Source organism: Pygocentrus nattereri, chromosome 6, assembly GCF_015220715.1.
Source record: "Pygocentrus nattereri isolate fPygNat1 chromosome 6, fPygNat1.pri, whole genome shotgun sequence".
Taxonomy (NCBI): Eukaryota; Metazoa; Chordata; class Actinopteri; order Characiformes; family Serrasalmidae; genus Pygocentrus; species Pygocentrus nattereri.
The window spans coordinates 13847379-13864918 of record NC_051216.1 but is presented as its reverse complement, the minus strand read 5'-3'; the positions used below and the strand labels follow the sequence as shown (position 1 = coordinate 13864918).

The 17540-nt window shown below is 38.8% G+C and overlaps 2 protein-coding genes across 4 annotated transcripts in view; one reads left to right on the top strand and one right to left on the bottom strand.

Annotated features, from left to right (window-relative positions):
• The first annotated feature begins 1710 nt into the window (after window positions 1-1710).
• On the top strand, window positions 1711-9137 carry upp2 (uridine phosphorylase 2). Its single transcript, XM_017691516.2, has 8 exons — window positions 1711-1896; window positions 1977-2049; window positions 3002-3116; window positions 3636-3794; window positions 5098-5212; window positions 5893-6102; window positions 6835-6981; window positions 7927-9137. The coding sequence occupies exons 2-8, from the start codon at window positions 1997-1999 to the stop codon at window positions 8067-8069; spliced, it is 942 nt and encodes a 313-aa protein (XP_017547005.1). The 5' UTR covers window positions 1711-1896; window positions 1977-1996; the 3' UTR covers window positions 8070-9137.
• LOC108423893 (coiled-coil domain-containing protein 148) overlaps window positions 8439-17540 on the bottom strand; it is a 115147-nt gene continuing 106045 nt past the window's right edge. For all 3 annotated transcript variants that reach the window (XM_017691515.2, XM_037539019.1, XM_037539020.1), the window contains exons 14-16: window positions 15465-15582; window positions 12475-12612; window positions 8439-9915 (exon numbers count right to left, since the gene is read on the bottom strand). In XM_017691515.2, coding sequence (XP_017547004.1) covers window positions 9769-9915; window positions 12475-12612; window positions 15465-15582 — 403 coding nt within the window. In that variant the 3' untranslated portion in view covers window positions 8439-9768. The remainder of the gene's footprint in view (window positions 9916-12474; window positions 12613-15464; window positions 15583-17540) is intronic.

Below are 17540 nucleotides of genomic sequence, written 5' to 3'. Positions count from 1 at the left end.
TGGTTTTAAACAATTTGCTTAGGTGCCATATGTGGCCTTAACGGTAACAGACCGAGGGGGCTAGTTTGTGTTTGTGTCCAAATAATTAACTGTTGTAAAAATGATGGCATATATATTAGATCTCTAAGTTGGTTATTCAGTTCCAAAAGTATATTACAGGCACCAAGAGAGTCATTAAAACAATGTAGTTGTAAATTCCCAGTTTGAAAAAGATTGATGATAAAAAAAACTCTTATAATAAAACATAACATAAAACATCAGAAATATCTGGCAGATGGCAGAGAGACTGCAGTTGGTGATGGGAATTTAGAGATGACCAAAATCACATTCCACTTAAAGTTGATTACATACCACAGTGAATCTTGAGAAACATAAGCCAGATGTCAAGATGACAATGTGAGCACAAAAACATTGTATGAGCCAGAGTCACGTCCCACTTGAAAATGTTTAACTACATGAAAATGCTGTGTCACATTCACATTTTTTCCTGGGTTAAGTCGGGCCTCACTCACCTTTACTGTACCTGAGCAACTGAATAGCTGCGCTACAAGCTAGAGTTTGAGTTTTTCCATTTTCAGGAGTTTTCAAACTGTAAATGTCCAACATTTCAAGTAACTGGAAAGCTAATGACTAAACTAAGTGTATGTGTGTGTGTGTGTGTGTGTGTGTGTGTGTGTGTGTGTGTGTGTGCTGTAGAGAGAAATAATGGCTTCACACACCATTTTACAATCAATTACCCAATTAACTTTGGTTCATTTCCTTGGTAATTCAAAAAAGCTGTCAGTTCATCAGTGAACGTTCCTAGTCACCAATTAAAGGAATAAAACTTCACGTTTGTCAAGATGAACATTTTTTAATGAAAATATTTTAATAAATCATGAGCTGAGCCAATTTATATTATGAAAACTCCTTTGTCATGTAGAAAAGGAAAAAAAATAAATGCACTTGAATGAAGCAAGGAGCTCTTCATTTTGTACTAATTGGATTTTTAATGATATTAATGGAGAATGAATGAAAAAGAATTCATTTTAATTCCAATAATTTTTTAGATATAATTTGGACAGGAACACATGAGGGCTATCTATCTGTCCATCCATCCATCCATCTATCTGTCTTTTAATTAGCGAGGACTCAACTGTATGTTTGTAAGCCAACACAAATATGACAAATGTGTTTGCAATGCTTTCATTATTGTTGTAATAATTCCTCCCTTTCATGCTTTTATCTACATAACTGAATTTGAAAATACTAGTGTTCAAAAGCTGTTATCTGCTTGGGAAATTCACTCCTACAGAATATCTGTAAGAAAAAAACATTTAGGAATTTGATGACGTGAATTCTCTTCTCATGTAAAAACTGCACACGTGAATGCCAGCTCACCCTCAGAGGTTCATATTTACCTTCATGTTGCGTAATCATCACTAAAGGTGTAATAAACTGTCTGCTTTTTGATGATAGCGTACATTATGTGATGTACTGTACATTGTCACAACAAACCAAACCTATTTTTTATCACTTAATGATTTACATTTACATGATACCATACACAACCGCACAGACAACCACAAAGAGGTTAATGCAGCATGTTGTTTGCGTAGGAGGTTTGTTTTCCTTTGTCTGGGAAAGTTGAGTGGACCTGAGACCAGTAACCAGCTGAGGGAGGGAGTCAGTGTGACGGGAGTAGAAAAGAGAAGAAAGGGAACAGACGCTACACCTCCCTCCAAAACCAATCAGCCCACCGCAGGGGTGGAGGGCCAAAGCTATATCAGTTCCCATCCCAAACAAACAGATTTAAACTGCAGACCACCAGAAAGAGAAACTATCGCTGCAGGTTATCTTGGATTTAAGGACGTTTTATTCAAAAAGTCACTAATCGTTCTGCTAGCATAGTGTAAGGTATGTGCATCTCTTTTTATTGTTACTAATTGTAACTGCATGTTTTATTTGTTCAGCTGTGACTCATCTTTCTCTTTCAGAGGGAAGTATAACTGCAACCATGGCACCAATTCTGCTGAACTGCATGGGGCAAGAACCCAGTGAATACATAGAGTAAGAAGTCCTCTTTTGTTCCTCTCCAACTTTGATGTTCATCTGCTAAACTGGGACTCTTTCTAGAGCTTTCCAGAACTTCTTTTGGTAACTATTTGTCATTGCAGATGCCATATTTTGTCATGAGTCATCATGACAGATTGTGTTCAGTGAGCTTTTCATGGTAATTGTCATCACAGAGGCCATAAAGTTTACTGTCATAACAGCTTATGTTATGTGCTAATTTTTTCGCTAAATGCACGCGAGTTAGCTGTTATAATATCAAACATTACAATATTTTTAAAGTTAATTAACAGTAATGGTAACATGACAATGTCACAATATTATATATAATCTGTCATGACAACTCATGACAGCCAATGACATCTATTATGACAAAATTATGGCATGCATATGTCAGTGTTATGTAGCTGAGATCAAGTATAATGTTACCCATATTTTGTGATGTGAAACATGTACAGAGGCCTTTATCAGGGGATACTTCTGTATTGTGCTGTATTCATATTGTGCTCTTAAAGCAGTTCAATCAATCAAGTCTATTATCCTAATTTTGCCTTCTGCTCTGGCTACACATGTAATGTAAGCTTGTATTCCAACAACTAGCATAACATTTATCTATAAAAATTGACTGGTTTACAGAAAATTCTATATTTTGCTATGCAATGTACTTTTGTCTGTTTTTATAGATAGCAGTATGGCACTGTTTCAGAAACCACACTATATGAAATTCCAACTTGATGCAATTGGAAACAACAGTTTTACCTGATTGACTGCATTAATGATAATGGGGGGGGTGATTCTAATTACTAGCACTTTAATACAAGAGCATGTTTTCCCATGAACATGGGAAAACAAAGATGTTCCTCTTTCGAAAATGCTGATGTTTGGGTGTTGTGGTTCTGCGTTAATATCTCATGGTTGAGGTGTGGTGACACAGCTGTTGTTTCCCCAGGCAGGAACAGTATGTGAAAAACCCACACCTGGACACCATGGAGGAGGACATTCTCTACCACTTCAATCTCAGCACCAAGACCCATAACCTGCCCGCCATGTTCGGAGACACTAAGGTGGGTGTAGAACTCAAAGAACCTAAAGGAACCCAGAATTCACAATCTATAGAGCACAGAGCAAGAGAACAAGATTCTTAGGAAAATGACTCATCAGTGCAGCAAAAAAAGCTTAAAGTGAATTAAAATATGAATGATTTATTTTGTTATAATTCAGAATTACAAAACAAGTCACAAATATGACTAAAGGAATTTCCATAATTATACCTATTTTATAGAACATTTTTGCCCCATCTTTCTCAGGAGAGTTTTTTCTTTTTGTTTGAAAATAACCTTAGAATCTTTTTATTTTGGCCAAAAAAAATGAGAACATTCTTTGTCAAACACTGCAAAATTGATGCTGTCCAATCACGTGAGATTGAGGTTACAGTGTATCAATGCATTTTCACACAGAGCACTACAGAAAAGAAGAAGAGAGAAAGTATAGGGACCATGTGGAAGGGGCTTGTGTCTATGTAGGATGAGGATTAACCCTACCTATCGTGTCACGCCCCCCCCCCTCTCTCTGTTTGTGTGTAGTTTGTCTGTGTTGGAGGCAGCCCCAATAGGATGAGATCTTTTGCTCAGTTCATTCATCAGGAGCTGGAGCTGCCTGGCAGTGTGGACAACATCAGAGACATTTGTGAGGAAACTGACCGCTACTCCATGTACAAAGTGGGACCTGTGCTCTCCATCAGTGTAAGACAAAACTCCTATTTGTGTTTGTGTGGTGGAACATTGTGTAGCACAGTCTCACTGGACCCAACACTCAGTCTGCCTTTTTACCCAGTACACTGAAGTTTAGTCACTTGGAGATACAATAACAAAGCATTTTAAATCACTACAGCACCAGACCTTCATTTTGTAACTTTTCACAAGATAAATCAACCCTCTGGGCCTTTATAAAGCAGTTATTTTGGCTTTTCAGCCCTAAAACCCTTATCAAATGAACTTATTTTCCTAGGTGCCAGGACCTTTGATAGCATTTATCCACTCATGAGAGCATATGACATCTGTCATGACATGTTTATGGCATGGTTATGTTATTGTTATGTAGCAGGGTTCAACCTCTTTAATGTCTTTCTGCAGCTCCCCTTGTGGCTATTCCACTGGCAGAATGGGCATTTTTCATTAATATAATCTAATACAATATTTTATCCCTTACCTCTGCTATAACATTAACTAGGACACTGTTCTCTCTCTATGTCTGAAATGTTGTGACTGTGTTGAGTTGCCAGTGAGCAATGACGAGTGAAAGGGGTGTATGAGAACCTCCTACTGTGAAAAAATGCACACCTCTCCATAAATACACACTTTTACACAAGTAAATGTTCTTAGGCAATTTTGATCTACATAGAACCATTAACACTTAAAGATGCCTTTGCATGATTAAAGGCTTCTTTACACCTTGAAATGGTTCTTCAGACTGATGGAGAATACAGAATGCTGCAGATGGGTTCATATAGAACATTTTTGTGAAGGATCCTATATAACACCACAAAGGGTTTTTTATTGTTACAAGCTTGACATTGTAACCATGGTAGAACCCTTTTTGGTGCTAAATAGAACCATCTGTAGCATATTCTACATCAATTTGATGAAAAAGAACCCTTTAATCATGCAAATCATGCTATAGAGAACAATTTTCTTTACTAAAGAACCCTTGAAGAACCATCTTATTTAATGGTGTACAAAAAATAGCTTTTAAACAACTTTTAAAAATCTTTTTTTTCGAATGTTGACCCTCTTGCTCACGTACAAAGTAAAGTTTGCTTTTTGTTTTGAAAATGATGTTTTACAACTGAACATATTCCATCTATATAACTGAAAAATGCATAGTTCAACTGATAGAAACATTGCATTTTATGTTTACTGTAAAAAGGAGTGAGATATGTGCATTTTTGTAGTACCTTCATTCCTCAAGTGCTTTATGCCCGTGTGTTATGGCCATCATGGGTTGAATGACAGTGATTGACAGTCTGTTCATCCTTTCTCTGTGCAGCATGGCATGGGTGTGCCCTCCATCTCCATAATGCTGCATGAGCTCATCAAGCTGCTGTACCATGCCCGCTGTCGTGATGTCATCCTCTTCCGCATTGGAACCTCCGGTGGAATCGGTATCTAACTTAATGTTCACTTTTACAGTTTGTTAGCCACACTGCACAATACAGAACCACCATCTTTCCAGGAGGCCTCATTTGTTTACTTAATCTAGTGTGCCGTTAATGATAATCGCACAGCTTCTGCACTAATTACAACCGGTGTGGGAAATGGACTGCATCAGACTTTTCTGTATACAAGGAAGGAAAGACAGACACTTTACTGATCCTGAAGGAAACCTAGCAAAGATGTAATGCCTCTATAAATTCTAGAGTAATGTGATCCTTTAAATCATCTTTCCTAGGTCATTTGACTTTAGGTAACCTAGTTGAGAACTGTTGAGTATCAGGCTGCACTTTTTCATTGAGGTTACATTTATTGCATTTGGCAGACGCTCTTATCCAGAGCGACTTACAATTTGATCGTTGTGAAGGCGAAGGTAGTGTTAGGAGTCTTGCCCAAGGACTCTTATTGGTATAGTATAGGGTGTTTACCTAGGCGGGGATTGAACCCCAGTCTACAGCGTACAAGGCAGAGGTTTTACCCACTACACTATACTAACCACTTACCAACTTATAGATGTGAATATTTACATGTTTGTTGGGTTAGGTGTAGCAAGCTAACCTTTGCAGTCACACAGAAGGACATGGAGGTCCCCCACAAAGCCATAAATATTATCTTGTGTGTGTATCTTAAGGCCTTGCCCCCGGCACCGTGGTGATCACTGATAAAGCAGTGGACTCGTTCTTCCGGCCCCAGTTTGAGCAGGTGATTCTAGGTAAAGTGATCATCAGGAGCACTGAGCTGGATGAAGAAGTGGCCAGAGAGCTCCTTCAACGTTCAACTGAGCTGCCCAACTTCCCCACAGTCATCGGAAACACCATGTGCACTCATGACTTCTATGAAGGTAAAGAACAACCCTTTACTGTAGGAAGTTTGTCATGTAGCATGTGGGCTGAAAGTTACTCACATATCATCGCCGTCATAGGAGAACTTCCTATCTCAGAAACGGTAACTTCACACAAGAGAGAAATAAACATTCTTAGCTTCAATATACAGAAACTGTACTAATTGTGGTCCATTTCTATTGGTTTGGATGATTTACCCTCAAAGAGTGGACTGTACAGCATACTGTACTGTGGGCTGGGACCACTTACTCACTTGTCAATCATTATAAATCACAGCCCTGCTAGCACACCATCAGAAGTCAGTGTCAGTGCAGCTCAAAGAAGTGGACATTCGGTAATGGCCCATTCATATATATATTTGGCTAAAAAGCTTCTATTTTGCATTTCTTTCTAATGTAATATTATGTTTTCAATAGAAATGATCTTATTAGCATAACAATTTGAGTGAAAAGTAAAATCTTTAAAATATTAACCTTTTTGCAAGGCTTCAACATGATCAATGTTGATCACAGATTATTTTTCTTGTAGGTCGTTAGTGTAACTTGTGGGTATGTGTAATTCTGTGTAGGGTTTGGTTAGTTGAGTTAAGTGTCTACCATAGAGTCCTATGGCTGAGAGTGACCTCCTCACTATATTGCCTGGTGTCTGAGTGGCCTTTCTGCCTTGTTTATTTAATAAAGAGCATTTTATGAGCAGAAATCATGACCTCACCTGACTCACCTGATTCACAGGGCAGGGCCGACTGGATGGTGCTCTGTGCTCATTCTCCACTGAGGAGAAGCTGGACTATCTGAGGAAGGCTCATGAGGCTGGTGTCAGGAATATTGAGATGGAGTCCACAGTATTTGCTGCCATGAGTCGTGTCTGCAACCTTAAAGGTAGACTGAACTATTTTCCTCAGCCTTGTCATTAAGTCAGTACAGTCACGGCACGCTTCCGACAAGGAAAACTGTTCGAATATTATTCAGAAATTACAGGCTTGCCACAGATTTTAAGTGGTGATGCATGTTTAGCTTTCATCTGTGAAACTACAGATGTCACACAGGTCTATAATACAAGTTTTATGTTAACATTATTAAGGTAAGTGAAAACAAACCTACTCTAAACTAGTCGTACTGGGCTTCTGGGGAGTGCTTGATCACATAATTTCAGGGTTATTCAGGCCCATGTGTTCTGCACATTAGCCCCAAAAGCAAACATCTGCACTAGATTTCACTCAGCCTTCTTGGCTCCCCAGGTGAGCGTATGGTAAATAAGCTGCCAGACACTGAAAAGAGCTGGAGATTGCTTTTAATGATGCAGAGGACTGAGTTGTGCAAATGTATGTCAATGAAAACCATTCTCAGGCTGTTTCAATAATACTTTAGCAATTACATTGTTAGAAGTATACTGTGTGATTTAGAGTAACAAAGTGGTGTAACTGTCACTTCACTTATTTACAGGTAATTGGATTCATGCTTGCCCTTTAAAAACCACAGACAGAACTCAAAATGCAAAAATTCCTTAAACAGATTACTGTTGCAAGCAGTTTTGCGAAGATTGCAGTGATTATTTTTAGATTTAAAGGAAAAAGGACATTGCTTGATGGTGTGGAAAGAAAGTTTATCTTAGTTCTCAAGATACCGAAAATAAATTACATTCCATAATAAATACATTAATTTATTACAGATTTAATATGTTCATTTCTTTTGGAGTTGTGAGGAAATGTCACACACCGCAGCTTCAACCAATTTGCATTAAATGATGCATAAATTCAGCGAAACAGTCTAATTAAATGAGCATGCTGTTAAGGTGTTAATCAGACTATTAATGTGTTTATGCAGCTGCAGTGATCTGTGTGACTCTGCTGAACCGGTTCGAGGGGGATCAGATCTCCACACCTCATGATGTTCTGGTGGAGTACCAGCAGAGACCTCAGTGTCTCGTGGCCCACTTCATCAAGAAACGGCTGGGACTTATCGCCTAAATGCTTTCAGCTGCGTCTGATTATCAAAACACATTCACCAAGAATCAGCTGCAAAATGTGATCACCCAAATGAATTTGCCAAGAATTACCCTAATTCCCATGTGTCAACCACAAGTAAGGCCCATCGCACAATCCTATTTGGCCTGCAGATTTATTTCAATTTTCTATTGATATTAGTGCATTTCACCATGAGCTGTACTACAGTTCACCGTGTGCCACAGTGCCTAGTTTTTGTTCTGGCATATTTTGAATAAACATTGGCCAGTTGGGGTCGTGGCAAAATGTTAAATAAAACTAAAGTAAAAACACAACAGGCCCACAGATTTCTTGAGATTTTTTAATATGGCCATTTTTGTGGTTAAGTTTGACACCCCTGCCCTAATTCTTTCACCAAGAAATGTTTAATGAATGCCTAATTTGGCTTTTTACACATACTCAAGTTCCCCAAACCCCAACATGCGCCATTCAACTTGAAAACTGAATAGCAGCATCAGCTGAGGTGGAGCTCTAAGCTCTAAACCAGCGGTCACCAACCCTGCTCCTGCAGACTGATCCATGTGATCATTGCCTCCAGAGGTCTTTGATTAGCTGAATGAGGTTTGTTGGATTTGGGTTGGAGGTGAAACCTACATAAAAGTAGACCTTCCGGAGGAGGTTTTGTGCCCACCGCTCTCAACGATGCAGTGCTGTGGGACTATAATACAACATCGCTGACCTAGATACATTAGACCTTCTCCTTCTTTAAGAAACACATGGGCATCATCATTCAGAATCTAAGAACACTTAAGAAAGCCTGGAAACAAACTTGTGCTAAACTTATGCTAGTGCTGTGCTTTGACTTCTGTACAGTGTAAATAGAGTTTCATTTGTCTGTATTTGTATTATTTAACACAGATGCTGCTCAGATGGACGTTGAAACTCCATGCTTTGCTTATGAATTTGTTATGTATGTATTGTATTCTAAATGTGCAGAACAAATGTGCTTTATAAACTATTTTTTATTTGCTGTTATGTGTGAAACAAAATGCATGTAAATGTGCTTTGTGAATAAATATAGTGTTAAAACAAGCTTGTTCTTCTTTGGAAAGAGATCTGCAAGGATTAGTTTGGTATGAGAACTATATATCATGCATTCGTAACTTGGGTGGTCAGAAGATGAGCCATGCTTTTAATCATAAATGTGCAGTGGACCTTTACGTGCCAAACAACTCACAACAGTTTAAATCCAACCTGTATCCACTCTCTTCCAGTGCATGTTGCCAGCCAGTATGTGTTTTTGTTTGTTTTTATTCTGTAACATCATTAATACATGCACTACACTCTCTAATGCGTCTCTATTCAAAATTTCAGTCTTTCAGCTATGCAATAAAGGCTCCAGCAGAGGCAAAATAGCAGAGCTCTTAAAAGCCCCTTCAACAGTAATGGAAACATTTACATCTCCCACTCTTCCATGATGGATGTAGGCAATATAAAATTCACATCTGAAATTAATATTTAATTTTCTAGAGCAATACATGGTAGTGCATTTTAGAGGGAAATGATCTTTTCTCTTTCTGGCTGTCTTCCTGTACTTGTTTGAGGGCAAACGTCTGGGGCATCGTGGTTTATTTTGTTATTTTTGGTTTTGTGCCTGGGCTGGAGGTGAAACATTAACAAATCTGTCTCAAGGCCTTGGCTTGCATTAACATTAACTGTGGGGTTAGGACCTGAGGACAGTGGACTCTGTGTCCCTTCGGGGAGGCTTTGGCGGCCGGATCTCAGAGAGGAGTGCTCTGGCATAGGGCGTGTGGTGGAGGCCAGCCGTCCTGAGCGCTTGCTCTATACGCACCCTGGGGTCAGCCACAATCTGTAACATACACAGTGTTTGGAACAACTGATCAATAAGCATATTGACAAACAGTGCACCCATGATTAACGTACTTGCCTTGTTCATCTGCACAGGAGTGAAACTGGAGCCTGAACCCAACCTGTAGCCTGTGACCCGACCCACCCAGGCCTAACTGGTACTGCTAAATTTGAAACCCAAACCAAGCCTGAACCAGTTTGCACACACTAACAAGGATTTATCCTCATAGACATGGTTTTACAGTGCTTTGCTTTGTTACTTTGAGGAGTTAATTGACAGAAAATGAACTGAAAAAATGTTCAAACTTGGCAGAAGGCCTTTTTTTCTTTGTTGACACTCAACTGTTGCAAGGAAGTAGGGGAGAAGGAGGTTGGCTGGCACAGGGGTTGGTCAGTAGGGGGAACTCTTAATGCCAGAGTCTGTTAAAGTGAGCATAACCTTTTGATTTTTCTGTAATAAGAAATGTTTCCCTGAGTAAATACAATACTGAAATGCTTTAAAGATAGACGTTGAGTTATGGAAGTTAGTAGAAATAGCATGCTGTGAATGCCATTGATAAGTAATGATAGCTACCTAACATGAAGTAAATAGAGAGCAGTGTTGCTGATGTAGGTGGGCTTGTTGGCACATTGATTTTGGGCATGATTAGCACAGGTTTCATCCTTCCCATGTTCTTATCACAAATAAATTTTATTAAATAGTATATTATTCTGTAGATAAACCCTGTGTAGGTACATCCAATTTTATTCTTTCATCAATTTTATTTCTAAATCATATTTTCTATCTTTGTTGGTGATAGCCTAACTCTGAGGTACACCAAGACGTGTAGACTACTGCAGGGAAGGGTTACAGTTCAAAAACTGACTAATGAGCTGAAAGTTCAGGAACCCCCAGCCACACTGGTTGAGTTCTAAACTTTGTTTTTTCACATTAATTATTTTATAGACCATGTGTATGTACGTATTATGTATGAGTTTATGTATATATATATATATATATATATATATATATATATATATATGTGTGTGTGTGTGTGTGTGTGTGTGTGTGTGTATTATGATATTATGTATACCAAGTTTCAGTTCCACTATATAAGGAGCCGGTCTTGAAATCTGCTGAGAAACATGTCAGTGAAACTCAATTCTGAGCCAATGATGAGTTGAATAACTTCAGTATTGATTCACATTGATTTTGAAATGATCTTCTAAATTGATTATACATTTAACCTAAAGATTTTGTGGGCAATTCTCCATCTACCTTGGTTAAAATCAGTCACTTATTGCCGCTCCTGTTTTCACATCAGAGGACATGAACCTGTAACTCTCCTCATTATGCAACAGACCATAAGAGCCGTGTGGCCTCAACACAGAGTACCAATATTTGGCCTTGGCCCTTGGCTGTGTGAATATTCCAGTAAGGATTTGTCCACTTAGCCTTAGTAAAACATTCTTCCAGCTATTTATAGGATTTCAGCACGACCGAAGCTAAACATTCAGAATTATGGGAGGCACAATGTCACATTTTGACCCGTTTACATGAACTCAAGGTTGAAAGAGCAGGTTTTGCAACATGCATTGTGGAGAAAAGGCTAAAGTTGATGCACTATTTGTCAAAGTGCTCAGTGCTAACTGTTTGTTGTTGTTGTTTTTTAAAGCATGCATGTATATGTTCTTTTAGTCCTGCAGAGCCATATGCATGCAAAGTTGTGTGTTTTTTCTGCTTATGTAAACCTTATTCAGATATTAATAACTAAAGAGTAGAAAAGAGGTGAAGAAGAGGGTGCAGGCAAGATGGAGTGGGTGGAGACGGGTGTCAGGGCTGATGTGTGACAGAAGGATAGCAAGAGTGAAAGGGAAGGTTTACAAGACAGCAGTGTGTCCTGCTATGATGTCTGGTTTGGAGACTGAGGCTCTGTCTAAAAGACAGGAGGCTGAGCTGGAGGTGGCAGAGATGAAGATGCTGAGATTTTTGTTGGGAGTGACAAGGATGGACAAGATTAGAAATGAGCAGATCAGAGGGACAGTGAAGGTGGAGCAGTTTGGAGATAAAGCCAGAGAGGCCAGGTTGAGATGGTTTGGACATGTGTTGAGGAGGAATAGTGGATATATATCGGTCAAAGAATGTTGGAGATGGAGCTGCCGGGTAGAAGGAGAAGGGGTAGACCTCAGAGAAGGTTTATGGATGTAGTGAAGGTGGACATGGAGATGGTTGGTGTAAAAGTAGAGGAGGCAGAGGATAGGGCAAGATGGAGGCAGATGATCCGCTGTGGTGACCCCTAAAGGGAGCAGCCGAAAGAAGAAGAAGATTCAGATATTAATAACTAACTAATGAGTTGAATATAGTTTAACAGGGTTTATCAGCAGGGAAAACACCAAACTGTGCAGCAACAATGTCCAGGACTAGATGTGGAGAGCCTTGATGTTTAGTTGCATGATTTGCATATGTGTGTGCTGAAATATATGATGCATTGAATTCACTCATTCATGTGGAAAAACAATGTACATGTTTGAATCCATTCAATTCTATGCATTTTTAGGTTGTTTTGTGCGTTTATGTTACCTGTGTATCTGTATATGTGTGTAAGTGATACAGGGGTTTCTGCAGTGTAAACTCTTCTTTCTCAGGCTCAAGACGGGTTCTCCATGCTTCGGTTTGTCCCATCATCCTCTCTGGGTCTGCTTCTGCTACCACAGCAACCTGCAAAAAGACACATAAAGTACTGTATTAGAGACCACTCAAAACAGACATTACGTAGAATTTACTCGTTTTCAGATGGGAGAAAACATGTTTAAAATAAAATTACATAGAGGCCTCATCAACCAAATACATTACATTTCTCAGTATTTAGTGTGTCCATCCTTTACCTTTATTACAGCTTCCGTTCTTTTCGGAAGACTTGCTTTCAGTTTTTTAAAAATAATCTATACATTTTACACCTCCAAAGTTCAGTCTTTGAAGTTGGTTGCACTTTCTGCTTGTCATGATCCAAGTAATCCAAAACACATTCAGTGATGTTGAGATATGGACTCTGGGGTGGTCAGTCCATCGTTTATTTGTTGTTTAGTGGTCTACACTGTAAAAGTGGCTCATCACATCAACCTAAAAAATTATTTCATGTAGTAACAAGCAACTGAACTAGTTTTACTCAACTCAAAAAATTAAGTTGATTGAAAGAATCATTAAGTATTTATTTAGGTTGAATAAAAGTAGGTAATTTACTTGTTACCATGTGAAGAATTTTTTGGGGATTGAACGGATGAGCCATTTTTTCCAGAAGTCCCACTTTTTAAATACCTTTTAAAAATCTTTTGAACTTACGTTTTGAAAACTTTTCATTATTTCCCTTTGATGTTCTTATTCAAATGTGATTATGTTACATGTAAACTCCTCAGAAATATCTCCTGAAAAATGAATAGCTTATACATAGAAGTGATAGGTGGTCTCTGACTTTTGCGCAGTACTGTATATAGTCTCTATATCACTGCTGTCAGAAGAAAACCTCGTATCTCCATTTGTCTCATTTTTCAGTTTTTGACATAATTTGAAAGTGCCTGTTGCCCTGTACATTGTGTAAACCATTGTTGGTTTGAAGATGTAAGCAGACTCACATAACAGTGTGATGGCAAGGTTTACCCACGCCTCTCCTCAGACGTCTTACAAATCTTAATAGCATATGCATTAAAGGGCTTTCAATGTTTCAAAGCTATAGTTAAATATATTATTAAATACAAGGTGTGCAAACACCTGCAGATGCAGCATTTCTTCTGAAATCATGAGTATTAATATGGAATTTGTCCCTTCTTTGCTACAGCTTCTACTCTTCTGGGAAGACTTTAAACCAGATGGTGGAAGATTGCTACGAGGACTTGATTGCATTCAGCCACAAGAGCATTAATGAACTCAGGTACTGATGTTCCCCTGCTCTACAACCCAATGGGGCAGAGGTTTATAGAGGTTTATATGCATCAGCAATGGGTGCAGTATCTGAATGCACTAGTTAGAAGGGGTGAGTGGATACTTTTGGACATATAGTGCACGCTGAGTTCACAGTCAGCAAAGTCACTTTATTATACTTTTATGCAAGATTGATGTAGATTTGATTCAGATTATATGGACAGTGAGTTACATACAGAATGTTGCATTTTATCTTCTATGGGTCTTAACACGTTGTCCAACTTAAGAGTTGCAGAGGATTATACGCCTGATATTTTGTGTGTGTTTATACGATTCAATATGATAGGAAAATGAGAACACATGTCACATTTGTCTATAAAAACATGAACTTGAATCATCCCCCATTACAGTGATCTATGTAGTGTTGTTGTGTCTCAAATGTAGGCAGCAGTGCTTAGTAAAGCTTAGTAAAGCTTATTAAAGCACCAGCTTTTCACCCCGCAAGTCTAAACTAAAGCGATACATTGAAGGCCATTTGAAAATGCTGAATGTTTAGCGTGTTTCAAACACATGCTGGCTATTTCTTTCCAGTAAATGCAACAAGCCGAGATGGATGAGATGGGATTTACTTTCTTCCTTCATGCATGATGCATGCAACCCATCAAATTGGCTCTCCTCAATTCCTAAATGAAACTGCACTGAATCACGGTGGAGCTCATAACAGCTGTGACTTGTCAAGACACATAACAAATCTGATAAAACAACAAATATTACCTGTCCTTTTTTTTTTTTTTTTTTTGATAAACTCTGCATTCCAGTGTCTGCTTCCACACTGAGGAATACCCTGTGAAACCTCACCTGGAGAGTAGTTTCACTGCCTTTTATAAGCAGATAGCATTTCTAAAATCTGATTGGTTACATTCCAAGTCATTGTAAAATACTCCATATGCACAAATACAACTGCGCATTTCTGTATTCACTTGCCAAGTTACCCAGTGTGGTATTCACAGAATAATCTCTGATCGATATGTTGCTCGGCAACCACTGCCTACCATAAAAGAGCTACATTGCTCTCACAATATTATTATTAATATAATGTCAATTATTAACTGAACGTAAATGTATTTAATCATGTCATTCTTGTGTGTTCATGTCGTGCCTAGTAACACCCTTTATTGTGGTAAAATCATTGTAACACACAGCTTTGAGTGGCTTATTACGTCAATATAAAGTCTTCCTCTTCCTGTATTCTCCACTAAGCAAACTAAGGGGCCAACAATTCTCCCTCGCAATTCCATTGAAGTTGCAGGGAAACAAATCAGTTATGTTGAAGTGTACATCTGAGATCAGACTAGCACTGCAGTGCTATACTCATAAATACCAGCTGATAATATGCCAACAGGAGTATCCCAGCAGTGAAGCGGAGCAGAGGATTGGAGAGCGTTCAGAGATTGAGCACTACATTATCTACGGATGGTTGGTGTATTAGATTTTACCACACGAGGGCAGTATAGCTACTATCATCCAAAGCTAGTGAGAGGTGGGGAGAGAGAGAGAGAGAGAGGGGGGGGGGGGGGGGGAGACAAGTAAGCAGAGAATGAAAGAAAACTAAAGAAAAAGAGACAGATGGGGGGAAAGTGGGAGAGAGAGTGTACCTGATTACGTAGGTTCTTCAGTCTCTCCTCTCTGTCCTCTTCCTCTCTCTGTTTTAGTCTGCCTTTATCTTCCTGCTCCTGTTTTTTCTGCTCCAGCAGCCTCTCCCTGAACTGCACTCTGCACACACACACACACACACACACACACACACAATAAAACACATAAACACCGATTTTGTCACACAAACGTCCTTACATGTCTATAACTCACTGACTGTGTGAATACATACAGTACAGCACTGACCCTCTGCTCAAACCCACCACGAGATTAACAGACAGGCCAGTGCAGCAGCTCACACACTTACACACACACGCAAATCCAGCCACACACTCACGAGAGCCAGTCTCAACACACCGGAGACAAAACAGCCCAAAACACACCCTCAGTCCAAACTCACACACAGCTTCATCATCCTCTGCCCAAACCCACTCAGCAAAATGTTTTTTACTAGGTCTCTCTCTCTCCCTCTCTCTCTCTCTCTCTTTCACAAATTCACACATACACACTCATTCCCCATGATCTATTCTCTCTCTTTCTTTCTCTTTCGCTCCCTCTCTTTTCTCTCATTATTTTTATCTGATTTCTCACATTCCCCCGACTCTCTCCCCGTCTCTCCTCTATTTCTCTTTCTTTCCGTCTCTGCCTTTCTCTTCACTCACTGTTTCTCTCTTCTCATCCCTTCTTCTCTCTGTCTTCCCTTTTTCTTCCCTGCTCACTCACATGCACCATTCTGTCATCCTCTCCAGCCTTTCTTCTCTGTGCATTCATTTCCCACCTCCACGTGATCTCAGTATTATTTCTCCTCTTCTCTCTCTTACATATTTTCTCACTAACTGTCTATTCTCTCTCTCTTTCTCTCTCTCGCTCTCTCTCTCTCAACTCGCTGACCCTGGCACACTGCTGAACTGAGTTAAAAAGTAAAAGAGTCTCTGAGGGTCTGAGACCAGCAGACAGACACACACAGACACAGATCCATGCAGACAGACTCTCAGATCATCAGTAGACACCCAGGGGCAGGCCATACTCGGTAGATCCACGGTGTGAGCCTGGAGTGAGTCATTTAACTGTGATCACTAACGTCCCTATTAGGCTTCTGTAAAAGCACGGTTACTGATTTTACATTCTATTAGACATTTCATCTACAAAAAGCACACATTAAAGTTCATCACTGGACAAAACAGGAGGATTTTGATCCCAGCTATTACAGATTATGAAAATATGGATAAGCATGTCACTCAGAGCCCAACAACAAGGATTATTATATAATTCATAGGAGACGCTGAGTAAATAATGGCAGTTCTTGAGTAAGAAATAGTTGTTACCAAGTAATTTATAGTATTTAGTAGGTAAACAATAGTAGTTACACATTAATTCATAGACGCACTGTGTAAAAGTAAATAATGGTAGTTTATAGGTTGTTCATAGTAGTGGATAAATACCATGTAATAGTATTACTAATATTATAACATTAGTATTTAATAGTATTAGTATTTAATAGAATTATATAATATTATAGTTAATATAATAACTGTAAATAGTACTTACCGAGCAATTCATAGTAGTGGATAAATACCATGTAATAGTAGTTAATATTATATAAATATATTTTTATATTTAATATAATAACTATTCATAGTACTTACTGATTTATAATACATAGTAGTACATAGTAGTGCATAGTTGTGGATGAGTACCATATACAACCCCAATTCCAATGAAGTTGGGACGCTGTGTAAAACATAAATAAAATCAGAATATGATGATGTGTAAATCCTTTTCAACCTATTTTCAATTGAATACACTACAAAGACAAGATATTTAATGTTCAAACGGATAAACGTTATAGTTTTTTGCAAATATTCACTCATTTTGAATTTGATGCCTGCAACACGTTCCAAAGAAGTTGGGACAGGGGCATGTTTACCACTGTGTTACATCACCTTTCCTTTTAACAACACTCAATAAGCGTTTGGGAACTGAGGACACTAATTGTTGAAGCTTTGTAGGTGGAATTTTTTCCCATTCTTGCTTGATGTACAACTTCAGTTGCTCAACAGTCCGGAGTCTCCATTGTC